At 44.7% G+C, this 13,264-nt stretch overlaps 2 protein-coding genes across 2 annotated transcripts in view; one reads left to right on the top strand and one right to left on the bottom strand.

The window, feature by feature from the left end:
* LOC114314090 (ABC transporter G family member 1) overlaps positions 1-13,264 on the bottom strand; it is a 33,388-nt gene that overhangs the window by 2,794 nt on the left and 17,330 nt on the right. The gene's annotated exons all lie outside the window — the stretch shown is intronic.
* LOC114314091 (FAD/NAD(P)-binding oxidoreductase family protein) lies at positions 10,969-12,645 on the top strand. The gene has a single exon (XM_028260535.2). It carries the CDS (start codon positions 11,007-11,009, stop codon positions 12,447-12,449), a length of 1,443 nt encoding a protein of 480 aa, XP_028116336.1. The 5' UTR covers positions 10,969-11,006; the 3' UTR covers positions 12,450-12,645.

Genomic DNA, 13,264 nt, shown 5'->3' with positions numbered 1-13,264 from the left:
ATGGGTAAGAACAGTTAGTACCAAAAACCAGACCCCCAAACCATAGGCTCGTGCTTAAGAACACACCACTTGGATTCAGAAAACATGAAGTTTGAATCTAGAATCGTGGTGTAACCGAGCTAAAACCCTGTTTAGGCAACCCTAGGCCTAAATACAACCGAACTAGGGAACTTGTTTGTATTTTAGGTGTGCAGCCAGCCAAACTAGATAACTCTCCCAATAACTGAACTAAAACTTCACGCCACACCTTTAGTTTCAATCAGTCTAAGAACCTTCCATTTCATTTTGCCGAGCTAAAGTTCTTCGCTCCAACCAAACTAAGAATAGATAGTATCCCATGTAGCCGAGCTAGGCTTATACTTATTTCGCCTTTGTACTTAGCACGGTCTAACGATCTGGGCTTAACACTTTTCATTTCCACTTTGCAGACTCTGACTAGGTTGGCCAGGCACTCCTTTGCACGCTCAACCGAGATACTCAACGTCATCTCAACACCGAGCTAGCACCCCGAGCTAATTTATACATTATTTAAGTCTACATGGGCAAATATCGATTCCTAGTAAACTCACCAGGGGCTATTGCAGAATTTCGCAAGGATTACAACATCCCTGATGACGTCCACCTTTCACTAGCCGAGCTAGATATAACTCCATGGGGAAAACAGGGCTTTGTTCCCTTTACCGTGCTATCCATTGTTGAAGCCGGTCTCCGATTCCCAGTTCAACCACTCCTATGCGAATTCCTTAGGCAAACTAGAATATGCCCAACCCAACTTAGCACCAATTCATATAGAATAATAAACGGCATCGCCGAGCTAAATCGCCAGCTTGGCCTCAACCTCGGTTTAGCCGAGCTTTTTCACCAATATTCACTTGGCCAGAATGAAGATGGCTGGGTATACTATTTAAGAATCAGAAGACGCCGACAGAAAATAATCAAAAATACACGGGACAAAGATATAAATGATGATGACTTTTTCTGGGTCTCGAGCAACTTCGAAGACCAGGAAGCCTAAATACCGGGCGACCGAATTAACTGGAATAATGGAGTAGCCGGTATGAATACCTCGGCTTAGCTTTGTGCGCTCTTTACTCTGTTTATAAGTTTTGCGCCGTACTAACCGTTGCCTTTTTTCTTTATGCAGACTTGAACCATCTAAAGTCACAGTACCAATAACCCAATCTAGACGCACTCTGCGCCGCGCTCCGGTACCCGTGATAGAGGTTGGGCCGAGCTACTCAATTTTGAACCGACATACAGATATAGCAGTAGGAGGAAGACCAGGGTAACAGACTTCCTCCTAGAACCTTCCCCAGAACCTGATCCATCTCTTTCCCAAATCAACCTTGTTCCTTTAACTAAAGAACAAGAAATGGCAAAGCGCCCCGTTGTCCGAGCCTTGATCACCGAAACAGCTACTCAGGCCGAGGTACCACAAGTCGGCCAAACAAGTGAGGCAGTGGTGGTCCTTCCAACGGCCCATGCCTCGTTATCCCGGCCGAGCAAGCGTGCTCGAACATCTACAACCGAGCCACAACAACTTATTAATGAAGATGACATCGTGCTTCCTCAATCCACCCGGCCGAGCCTAGAACTAGTGCATTCTGACCGGGCTAGCCCTTCAGAATGGGTACCAAAGATCACATACAAGACCCGAGCTATTACCAACACTGACTCAGTGGTCGCAGAGAAAGACCATTCGTTGGCTTTTAACCTCGCCAAGAGCATATGCCTACCAGCCGATATGGAGCACCATGACCATCTCACCGAGCTGAAAGCCATTTGCTCGGCAACAAAATCGATGGTGCTGGTAAGTTCTCCCTTTGCTTGTCTTTCTAATTTGTACATCTGTTTGCGCGATTTTAACTATAATTGTTATCTCTCCTTTTGCAGGCCATGCAGAAGAATCATGTCGCTCACAAGCATGTGTTGGAACTATGTAAAACCACACGGTAGGTCGGCCGAACTATAATTGTTATCTCTCATTTGCAGGCCAATGCTAAGTCAGCCAAGCTAGAAGAGTCCAAGCAGAAAATGGTCGAGCTACACACCGAAATAGCCCGACTCACCGGACTAGTCAACTCGGCTGAAGCAGATAAGCAGAAGGCTTCGGCCGAGTTGAAAGATAAATATTTGTGCAAGCTGGCCAAGCTCGAGAAGAAGAAGGATGCAGAGATCGCTGGGCTGAAGAAGAGTGTAGAAGATGCTGAAGACCGGGGTTGTAAGGAAGAAGAGGCCACTTACATCCAACAATGTGAAGCTGCAAAAGACATATTCTTCAAATGCAGATGTGGCGAAGCTCGGTCATGGCCAAGAGACCGAGGTCTTTCAGAACCCTCCTCCACATTTTATACCGAGCTACATGGCGAAGTATGCCAATGCCATTCAGCAAAAATTTCTTCAAGTTGGGGAGGAAGAGGAGGCATCCCCAGAGCCTGACGACACCCCGGCTGTTACTACTGCTCGCAGTCTCCATACTGCTTCATCAGCTCAGGTTGAGCCACCGGTGGAAGACTTGGTTGAAAATGTGACCGAGCTACCTGCTGAAACCGGGCTATCAAGTGGTGCAGTTCGAGTTGACCTAGATGCGGATCTGGATGACCTTTTTGCTTGATTCTGTAATTTTTCCTTTTCTCTTGGCAAGAATTTGTAACCGGGCTAGAGTCCATCTTCTTGTAACTTTGTTTTGGATCTTAAATAAAATCTTTTGTTTTGCTCGGTTTATTCCATACCTGCATTTAGCTTCTCCTGTGATTTGCATGAAGTATAACATTTTCTGGGCGAGATACCTATCTCGGTCTTAACCTTGTAATCTGTTTGGTCATACCTTCCAACTCTCTTCAGCCTAGATCCTTATTTCGGCTGAAGAGAGATAAATGTTGATTTTTCCTACCAACCTCTTCAACCTAGATCCTTATCTCGGCTGAAGAGAGATAAATGTTGGTTATTCCTGCCAACCTCTTCAGCCTGGATCCTGATCTCGGCTGAAGAGAGCTCAAAGTTGGTTATTCCTGCCAAACTTCTTCAACCTAGATCCTGATCTCGGCTGAAGAGAGCTCAATGTTGGTTATTCCTACCAACCTAGAGCCAAGTGTTTGGTTATTCCTGCCAAACTTCTTCAGCCTGGATCCTGATCTCGGCTGAAGAGAGCTCAAAGTTGGTTATTCCTACCAACCTAGAGCGAAGTGTTCGTTATTCCGGCCAACTTCTTCAGCCTAGATCCTGATCTCGGCTGAAGAGAGCTCAAAGTTGGTTATTCATGCCAACCTAGAGCGAAGTGTTTGGTTGTTCCTGCCAAACTTCTTCAGCCTAGATCCTGATCTCGGCTGAAGAGAGCTCAAAGTTGGTTATTCATACCAACCTAGAACGAAGTGTTTGGTTGTTCCTGCCAAACTTCTTCAGCTTAGATCCTACCAACCTAGAGCGAAGTGTTGGTTATTCCGGCCAACTCTACTTTCATTGCCCTTAGCTCACTAAAACAACTCTTACAGAAGAAAAGAATTGTGCTGAAAAGGAAACTACTTGTTTTATTGAAAAAATAAAACATTATAAGTACTTTAATGAAAAGCTAAAAATAAAATAGTTTGAGATTGACAGTGTTCCATGGCCTGGGAATAGCCTTGCTATCTCCGTCTTCCAAGTGATATGCCCCTTTTCCTGCTAAGTCAACCACTTTATATGGTCCTTCCCAATTAGGTCCTAACTTGCCATCTCCGGGGACCAGAGTGTTTCCCATTACTTTGTGCAGCACCCAATCTCCAATCTTGAATTGCCTCGGATGTACTGTCTTGTTATATTTTCTGGATAACTCTTGCTGGTATGAGGCGATGTGAACCAGTGCTCTTTCTCTTCTCTCTTCTGCAAGGTCGAATTCCAAGGCTATGGCTTCTCCATTTAAATCTGGGTCAAAATTTTCACTTCTAATAGTGGGAAGGCCAACTTCTAGTGGGATTACTGCTTCTATGTCATAGGCCAAGGAAAAAGGTGTTTCTCTAGTTGACCGCCGAGGTGTGGTACGGTAAGCCCATAAAACATGAGGAAGCTCCTCAGCCCACTTGCCTTTTACTTTCTCCAGTCTTTTCTTCAATCCATCTAAGACGACTTTGTTTGATGCTTCCGCCTGGCCATTTGCTTGGGGGTATGCTGGTGTAGAATTGTAGAATTCTATCTTGTACTCCTCACAAAAGCCTCTAAAAATTTTACTATCGAACTGAGTGCCGTTGTCAGATATTAGAGCCTTGGGTATGCCGAACCGAGTGATGATATTCTGCCAGATGAACTTCTTCACATCTTTCTCTTTTATTGAGGCGACTACTTCTGCTTCCACTTATTTTGTAAAGTAGTCTGTTGCTGCAAGAAAGAACTTTCTGTTGCCGGGTGCTGTTGAAAGTGGTCCTACTATATCCAAGCCCATATTGCGAAGGGTCATGGGCTAGTTAATGGTAGAAGCTCTCTGGCCGGTTGATGTATTTGGTGTGCGAACTTTTGGCATTTCTCGCATCTCTTGACATACTTTTCTGAATCTGGTTGCATGTATGGCCACCAATATCCTTGTGAAATTGCTTTGTATGCCAGTGATCTTCCCCCTTGGTGGCTTCCGTATACGCCTTTGTGTATCTCAAACAAGAATGCTTCGACCTTGCTGGGATGAACACATTTCAAGTAACGCCCTGTGAAGGATTTTTTGTACAAGGCCATTGATGGGGAGAGCCAAAATCGCTGTGACTTTGCTCTTATTTTGTTGGCATCTTTCTTCTCTTCGGGTACGACACCTTCTTTTAAGAATACTATAATGTGATCCATCCATGAAGGGCCTAGTTCGGCACAACATACCTTAGGTACTTCGGTTTCTTCAATGCTTGGTCTTGGTAGGTAGTCAATCAGTAATGGATGTGGGATGGATGTATCCGCCATTGAAGCGAAGCCTGCTAGTTCGTCTGCTCTACTGTTTTCTTCTCGGCCGATCTATTCTATTCGTACTACTTCAAATTTCATGATCTCTTTTCTGACTAACTCTTGGTACTTAGCCATCCTCTCATATTTTGCCTCGTAGTCACCTGAAATATGGTTTACTACCAGCTGGGAATCACTGTAGACCATTAGCTTGGTAGCCTTCATGAAGAGTGCTGATTTTAGGCCTGCTAGAAGTGTTTCATATTCTGCTTCATTGTTTAATGCTGGGAAGCCAAGGTTGACTGCTTGTTCCACTATCAGGCCATCTGGTGTGATGAGGACTATGCCAAGTCTTGTACCGTGCCTGTTGGATACTCCATCCATGAAGAGTTTCCACATCTCTCCAACGAATAGTTTCCAGCAAGTAGATGGATCGGATGATGTTTTGGGATCATAAATGTTATCGGTGTTTTCCTCCAAGTCCACGCCGGCTGTAGGTGTTGTATCTTCACTGTCAGACTGCCTCTAATCTCTGCTTTTTGATGACTCCTCACTGGGAATGGCTTGGTTTGCCTCTTCCTCCCTTTCTTTAATCCGGTATGCCTTGGGATGTGGCTGGGCATCTTGTTTTGGGTGCTGCGTAATTTCTGCAGCACTTTCCATTCCCTTTTCTGTTGTACCAGTCCAGTCAACTGGGCAGATGCGATGACTTCCTGGTGTGAACTCTGCCACAAAGTCTACCAAAGCTTGAGCTTTTATTGCGGTTCTGGGTTGAAGCTTGATATCAAATTGTCCCAATTCCACCGCCCACTTCAATATTCGTCCAGAAAAGTTCGCCCTCTCAAATAAAGTTTTTAATGGAAAAGCTGTTATGACGATTATGGTGTGGGCGTGGAAGTAATGCGACAGCTTTCTTGAGGCCATCATCAAGGATAAAGCCAGTTTTTCCAATGGTAGGTACCTGGTTTCTGCGCCCAACAAGGTTTTGCTAACATAAAAGATGGGCAGGTGTTGGATTCATTTTGCTCTAACCAACACTGCGCTGACTGCGTGCTGTGAAACTGCTAAGTACAAAAAGAGCTCTTCTCCAGGTATTGGGGTTACTAGCAACGGTGGAGAAGACATGTACTCTTTCAAGCTTTCTAGGGCGTGGTCGCATTCTTCATCCCACTCAAATTTGGCCTTTAATGCTTGGAAGAATGATCGACATCTATTTGATGACCGACTTATGAACCGGTTGAGCGCGACTGCTAGGCCGGTGAGATGTTGTACCTCTTTGACTATGTTGGGCCTCTCAAGGTCTTGGATTGCTTTGATCTGAGAAGGGTCTGCGTCTATACCTCGGCTGGTCACCAGAAAGCCTAGGAATTTGCCTGACCCTACACCGAATGCACACTTGGATGCATTTAGGCGCAACTTGTTCTTCTTTAGAATCTTGAACATTTCACCTAGGTCCCTGAGATAGTCCTTCTCATCCTTGCTTTTGACCACCATGTCGTCTATGTAAGCCTCCATTGTTCTGCCTAACAATGTTTCAAACATTTTGGTGACCATCCGTTGGAATGTTGCCTCTGCGTTTTTTAGGCCAAAGGGCATGGCCTTGTAACAATACAATCCTCTAGGCGTTGTAAAGGATATGACCTCCTGATCTGGTTCATACATGGCGATCTGATGGTAACCTCTGTACGCATCAAGGAAGCTAAGTCGATTGTGTCCTGCCGTTAGGTCTACCAGTTGGTCTATCCATGGTAGGGGAAAACTGTCCTTTGGGCATGCCTTGTTGACTGTTTTGTAGTCTACACAGACACGTCATTTTTCGTTCTTCTTTGGCACTACTACAGTATTAGAGATCCACCTGGAATAGTGCACTTCTCTGATAGCTCCTGCCTCCAGCAAGTTTCTCACTTCTTCCGCCACTATCTCGGCATGGTGGAGTGCTGATCTGCGAGTGTGCTGTATAATTAGTCTGGCAGTTGGGTGGACGTTCAGTTGGTGACAGATGAAGTTTGGGTCAATGCCAGGCATATCATATGGTGTCCAAGCAAACACTTCGATGTTAAAAGTTAAGAATTTCATGACCTCTATTCTCTCAGTGCTGGACAAAGACGAGCCGAGCAAAAAGAACTTTTCTGGGTCTTTTTCATCTATCCTTACCTGTACCAAGTCTTCCACTGCCTTCTGTTCAGCTGCCTTGCCAACATCCGCAAATAGTTCATTGCTCTCAGGCTCTTCCATCATCTGTACATACCCTTTGGCAGCGCAACTACCATTTACTGTGACGAAGCACTGTTTGGACATAATTTAGTCTCCAAAGACCTCTTCAATTACTCCGACTTCGTTGGGGAACCGCAATACTTGATGGTAGGTTGACGCTACCGAATGCATGGCGTGCAACCATGTCTTCCCCAAGATTTATGTTGTAAGTGAAAGGGACTTTTAATACCCAGAATTCCACATGTTTCGTCATGGTTCCTGCCTTGACTGGGAGGATTATCTTGCCCACTGGTCACTCTGGCATTGAGTTGAATCCGATTAGGGGAGATGTTACAAGTGCCAAGTCTTTGTCCTTCAGTTTCAGTTATTTGAAGGTTTCGTAATACATTATCTCACATGAGCTTCCTTGGTCGATCAAAATTCGTTTGATGTCAAAATTCTTGACGCGTAGAGTGACAACTAGTGTATCATTGTGAGAGCAATATATTCTTGCTAAATCTTTGTCTGAAAAAGATATGACATTTATGGCCTCTGTTCTCCCCTTTTTGATGGCAGGTTGTGCACTTAATACCTCCCTTAAGTGCTCAGCCTTTTTGATCATCCCCCTGAGTTCACATACCCGCTCAGGTTCGCATATCCTATGTATTACGTTAATCACACCTTGAGGTGGAGCGTCGACCGGCATGCCGTTTGGGTTGTTGTGGTTCTGGGGGGCTGGCTGTGTTCCTCCTTCTATGTACTGGTCCAGGTGCCCAGTTGCCACTAACTCCTCCAAATGTTGCCTCAACGACATGCAATTTTCAGTGCGATGCCCCTTTTCATCATGGAAGGTGCACCGGGACCTTTCGTCATAGTCCTTTTGTGCTTCTCCAACTTTGCTGGCCATCGGACGAAAGGTACATTGCGTATCTCACTAAGAATTCGGTAGATTGGTTTTTTGAACACTGTGGTAATGGCAGTGCGGACTCTTAACCTCCTTTTGCCTGGGTCCTCTCTGTTGGCCCGCCTGCCTCACCCATTCCTGTTAGGTTGCTCTACCGTGTTGACTTTTGCTGTAGTCTTTTTATCTGGCATTGCTGTTGTGCCAGATTTTGCCTTAGCACGGGCGCTATCTTCTTCCATGCGAATATGTTGGTGCACTCTCTCCATTAAAGCCTCCATCGTAAGGGGTGGTGTCATAGTAATTGAGTCCCTCAATTTGTTACCGACTGGCAGGCCCCGTTTGTATTGCGCAATGGCGAGGTTCATAAGGCAATCCCCAATCTGGTTGAAGGTTTCCCAGTAATGACTGTTGTAGGACCTCAACGTCTCTTTTTCGCCCATGTCAATGGAGAGTAGTTGGTCGATCTCCACTGGTGTCTTGGTGTTTGTCCTAAATCTAGTCACGAACGCTTCTGCCAGCTACGTCCATGAGGCAATGCTGCCTTCTGGTAGCCTTTCGAACCAGGTTAAACCTAGATCGCCAAGGCTAGATGGAAATAGGATGCACATTAAAGTCTCGTTTCGCCGGTATACTGCCATAACCTGGCGGAAGTGGCTCAGGTGCATGTAGGGGTCGGACTTCCCCTCATAAGTGGTGAATTTGGGCTGGTGGAAGCCTGAGGGTAGTGGTACGTTCTCAATTGCCGGAACGAACGGCGAGCTTTGTAACCTTGCTAATACTTTGTCTACAGGTTCGTAAGCAAGGCGTGGCATTGGCATTCCTACATCGACGATCCCATGCGTCCGATGGGACAACCGCTGAAGGGCTGAAACTCTGCGCGGGTCGCGAGCCCTGGTGTCCTCCTTCCACCAGGCCCTTTCTTCAAGCACAGTTCGCAAGTCAGATGATCTAGGCAACTCTGTGTGCCTAGATGACGTCTGGTGGTGTGCGAGGGCCGATAGGTGCTTCCCTCAATAAACGACCTCTCAGTTCTCGTTCTCTCAGACTTGGAGTAACGAGTCCTGAAGGTCCTCCATTGAGTGTCGCCTATTCTAAGGCTCCTACTTTTTGCTTGCGATGGAGTGGTATGCCTGCCACGATCTTCTGAGCGTCGAGGGGGTGTGTTGCCTTTGTGCCCATTTCCTGTCGCCACTCCTTTTCCCTTTATCTGGCGTTTCATTGACTCCATGTCCGCCGCCATCCTTCGTATCAACTCGTCTTGGTCTTTCACACGATCCTCTAGAACTTGAGGGTCCATCCTCCGCCTCTACCTTTCAGGACTTTAAGAGCGACGGGGACTGCGCCCCGTCTCCCCCTTGCATCCCTCCGGGGGTTCTGTCGTTGGGGTTCTAAATTCGTTATGGGAGGGATAGAAGGCAAACCTTCACACCTCTCATCCCCCTCCGGAGTTTGCCCATCAATAGCTGATTGTGGCAAGTCTTCATTGTGCGTCATTGCTTCCAACTAGAGAGAAAAGCTTGATCAAGAGGTTTTGTTCTTTGTGGAATTCCCACAGACGGCGCCAATTGTACGAGCACGAAATAATGTCCTCATATAATCCTGTTGATCAAGTCTGCGCTCCTCCAAACGTCGTCGCTTTATTCCTTGAAAACACAAACGTGAATTAGCCAACGGGCGTGTGCCGGATACCTCTCTGATGCTTAAGTCAGAAAAATAGACAAATAGACAAAAGTTCTGTGTATTCTGAAAATCAAAGTTGTGTTACCTCTACATAGGTTATGTTGTGAGCTTTTATAGTTTCTGCCTGGCACAATCCTAGCAGGACTTTTATTCCTCCATGTAGAGTCCTCCTAGGAATCACACTCCTGAAAGATAATGTTTATCCTTCAACACCCCCCTTACTGCTTAAACCAAGTGAGATGGTTTTACCTCAGTTGGATGACAGTATGATCGAGCTAACACTAGCCCTTTGTCATACTTAATCCAGCGCCTTCATATGCAACACATAGCTCGGCTCTTTGTTCACTTGTACCTCGATTTTGTCTGTTGAGACCGAGCTAACTACAGCAAGCTTTGACCGAGCTAACAAGAGCAAGGTCCACCATAAGAAACCCAAATACCTTGGCTCCGAATACTATGACCGAACTAATTATCATCACTCCGACCGTGGTGACTGTAACCATATTTGGACCGAGCTAACACTAAGGTCCACTCGCTAAGCCCTTTCCACCATGGCCCATAGAACAGCCTATTACTACACCTAGACCTAACTCAGTCCTAATGCTCATAAAAACTCCCTCTCAGCACTCAAGCTGTTGAATCTCCCACCACTAACCAATACATCTATCAAAACCACATCCTTAAGAAGATGGTCCCATCCAACAATACAACATCTCTGACCAACATGGATGGAGATTACTTCACTTTTATTAATATATAATTAGAAAGGAATTGTTTGGTTTGGTGAGTAGATTTTATAAAGTTTATTGGGAAAATAATTTATTTAAAAATTCAAGTTAATTAAATATGAATAACTCAAATTATATTTATATTATAAATTTGAACAATAAATATAATTTTAACAATCGAAAAAAATATTTAAATTTATGATTTTTATTTGAAGTTAGGAATAATTTGAGTATTACCCTAAATAAGTTGTTTATTAATTTATTTATTATAAGTTATCGTATTATTTTTTTATTTTTTTATATATTTTTTTGTAATAAATAAACTAAAAAATAAGTCATATTCAAACAACCCTTAATGTCATGTGCCCGTATTTTAAGTAATTCTATAATTTTTTTAAAAATGCTTCATATTTACCATATTGGGAGGGTTTAGAGGGAAAAAAATTGAGGATGTAATATTGCTCAATTTTTAAATGTGAAGAAAATCAAAACTCGAGATTTTGAACCCGAAATGGATAAGCCATGCACGTGCATCATCAAAACCACACCCCCAAACAAAACCAAACCAATGGTTGAAATTGGAAACACCATGACGCTCTCACAAGCTCATGATCTACCAGATGACTCTCGCTCTCTCTCTTCCCTTCTCAAACCCTTCTCTCCTCTCTCTCTCCTCCTACCACCGCCACCGCATATTCAAACCACCGAGAGCATCTTCACAAATCTCGGTCGACTCGCCACCGTCGTTACAGCTAAAGAAAACCGGAGTCATCATCGTCGGCGCTGGTCTAGCCGGTTTAGCAGCCGCGACTCGGCTTAGCTCCGAGAACATCCCGTTCCTCCTCCTCGACGCCTCAGACGCCGTCGGCGGCAGAGTCCGAACCGACTTCGTCGACGGCTTCCTCTTAGACCGCGGCTTCCAGATCTTCATCACGGCTTACCCCGAAGCCCGAAGACTTCTCGATTACGAAACCCTAGATCTCCATAGATTCTACTCAGGAGCTCAGGTCTACTACGATGGACGCTTCCACACCGTAGCCGATCCCATACGCCACTTCACCGACTCCCTTCAAACCCTAACCAATCCCATCGGCACAATCGTCGACAAATTCCTCGTCGCGTTGACCAGAATTCGTGTTTTGATCAGATCCGACGGTGAAATTCTCTCTTCTGACGAGGTCTCCACCCTTGATTTGCTGAGGAGAATCGGCTTCTCCGACTCGATCGTCGATCGGTTTTTCAGGCCGTTCTTCGGTGGAATTTTCTTCGACCGAGATCTCGAAACGACGTCGAGACTATTCGATTTCATCTTCAAGTGTCTCTCTCTCGGCGAGAATACACTTCCGGCGAAGGGAATTTCGGCAATTCCCGAACAATTGGCCTCGAAATTGCCCTCCAAATCGATACTGTTGAAATCGAGAGTCGTTTCGATCGATTTCGAATCCGATTCGGCGATCTTGACGTTGCAGAGTGGAGAGGTGTTGAGGAGTGAGCTTGGAGTCATAGTGGCTGTTGAACAACCAGAAGCTGTTAAGCTTTTGGCGGGAAAATTGAACCGTGAACCGGTTCAGAAGAAACCGGTTCGAAGCGCGGTTTGTTTGTACTTCTCGGCTGACCCGAATCAAATCCCGGTTCAAGACCCGGTTCTGTTTCTCAACGGCTCGGGAAGAGGAATTGTCAATAATATGTTCTTCGCAACGAATGTGGCTCCGTCGTATGGCCCACACGGGAAGGCATTGGTTTCCGTGTCACTTATCGGGTTGTTTGAGGACAGGGAGGACAAGGATCTGACGGCTGAGGTTGTTCGAGAGCTTTCGGGTTGGTTTGGAGAGTCGGTGGTTGGGTCATGGAGGCACTTGAGAACTTATCGGATCGGGTTTGCACAACCGAATCAAAGCCCGCCCACGGATTTAATGAAAAACCCGATAGTTATGCCGGGTTTGTACTTGTGTGGTGATCATCAGACTAGTGCTACATTTGATGGGGCTCTGGTTTCTGGGAGGAAAGCAGTTGAAGCTTTGTTGAGAGACAGGGCCCTAATTCAAGTTTGAAATTGTATTCATCAGTTGGGTATTGTGAATGTGATCCTTGAAGTTGAATTGCAAATGCTAGCCAAAATTTTGTACCCCAAAAAAATATATATAGCATATGATCATCCTATATATATTTGTGCAGGACAATAATTTAATATTACGTACTAATAAGATGTATTCGATCGGATTAAGATGGGACTGATTTTGTATATCACATCAAGTAATTCACACCAATAACTGTTTAAGATTTTCAAAGCTCCATACCAAATATGAAATTGAGGCCCTAGGCTAGAGCATTTGGACCATTGGAGTCTGGTAATTTGGATTTTTGTTTTTAATTTTTCAGGACCTGGGAAAAATGTTAATTTTTTTCTTTTCAATTTCTATTTAGATCTTGAATTTGTGAATGACAAGGGGACAAAAAAAAAGACCAAAGAAAAGCTCATTGAAATGCCTTCTGAATAGATCATTGACAAGAAAGAACATGCCAGAAGAACAAATAAAGAACATGGCATGAGTAAGGAATAAAAGGGAACGAATTGTGAAACCATGAATTCCCTTTGGATTTCAAAGATTTTGATTTTGAACAATTGGCGAGAATTTGCTACATTTCTATTTATTAATAGCTTGATTTCCATCCTACCTAGCCTTTTTCGTTCTTTGAAAAAGCAAAAAACAAAAACAAAAAAAAAAAAGAGAGAGAGAAAGAGAGTGAAAAAATGGCAAATTCAAATTATCACATTCAAGGAATAATTCAAGGTGCCCACATGAAGTACATGGGCGCTGTTTGGGAAGCACGAAATGAGGCTATTTTAGCCTCATTTGAGAAAAAA

Source organism: Camellia sinensis, chromosome 12 (assembly GCF_055761805.1).
Source record: "Camellia sinensis isolate YWXY chromosome 12, ASM5576180v1, whole genome shotgun sequence".
Classification (NCBI taxonomy): domain Eukaryota; kingdom Viridiplantae; phylum Streptophyta; class Magnoliopsida; order Ericales; family Theaceae; genus Camellia; species Camellia sinensis.
This window is presented reverse-complemented; position numbering and strand designations above follow the sequence as displayed.

What these genes read in the sequence shown, in the direction of transcription:
- LOC114314091 (XM_028260535.2), top strand. Translation starts at nt 11,007, where the DNA reads ATGATCTACCAGATGACTCTCGCTCTCTCTCTTCCCTTCTCAAACCCT.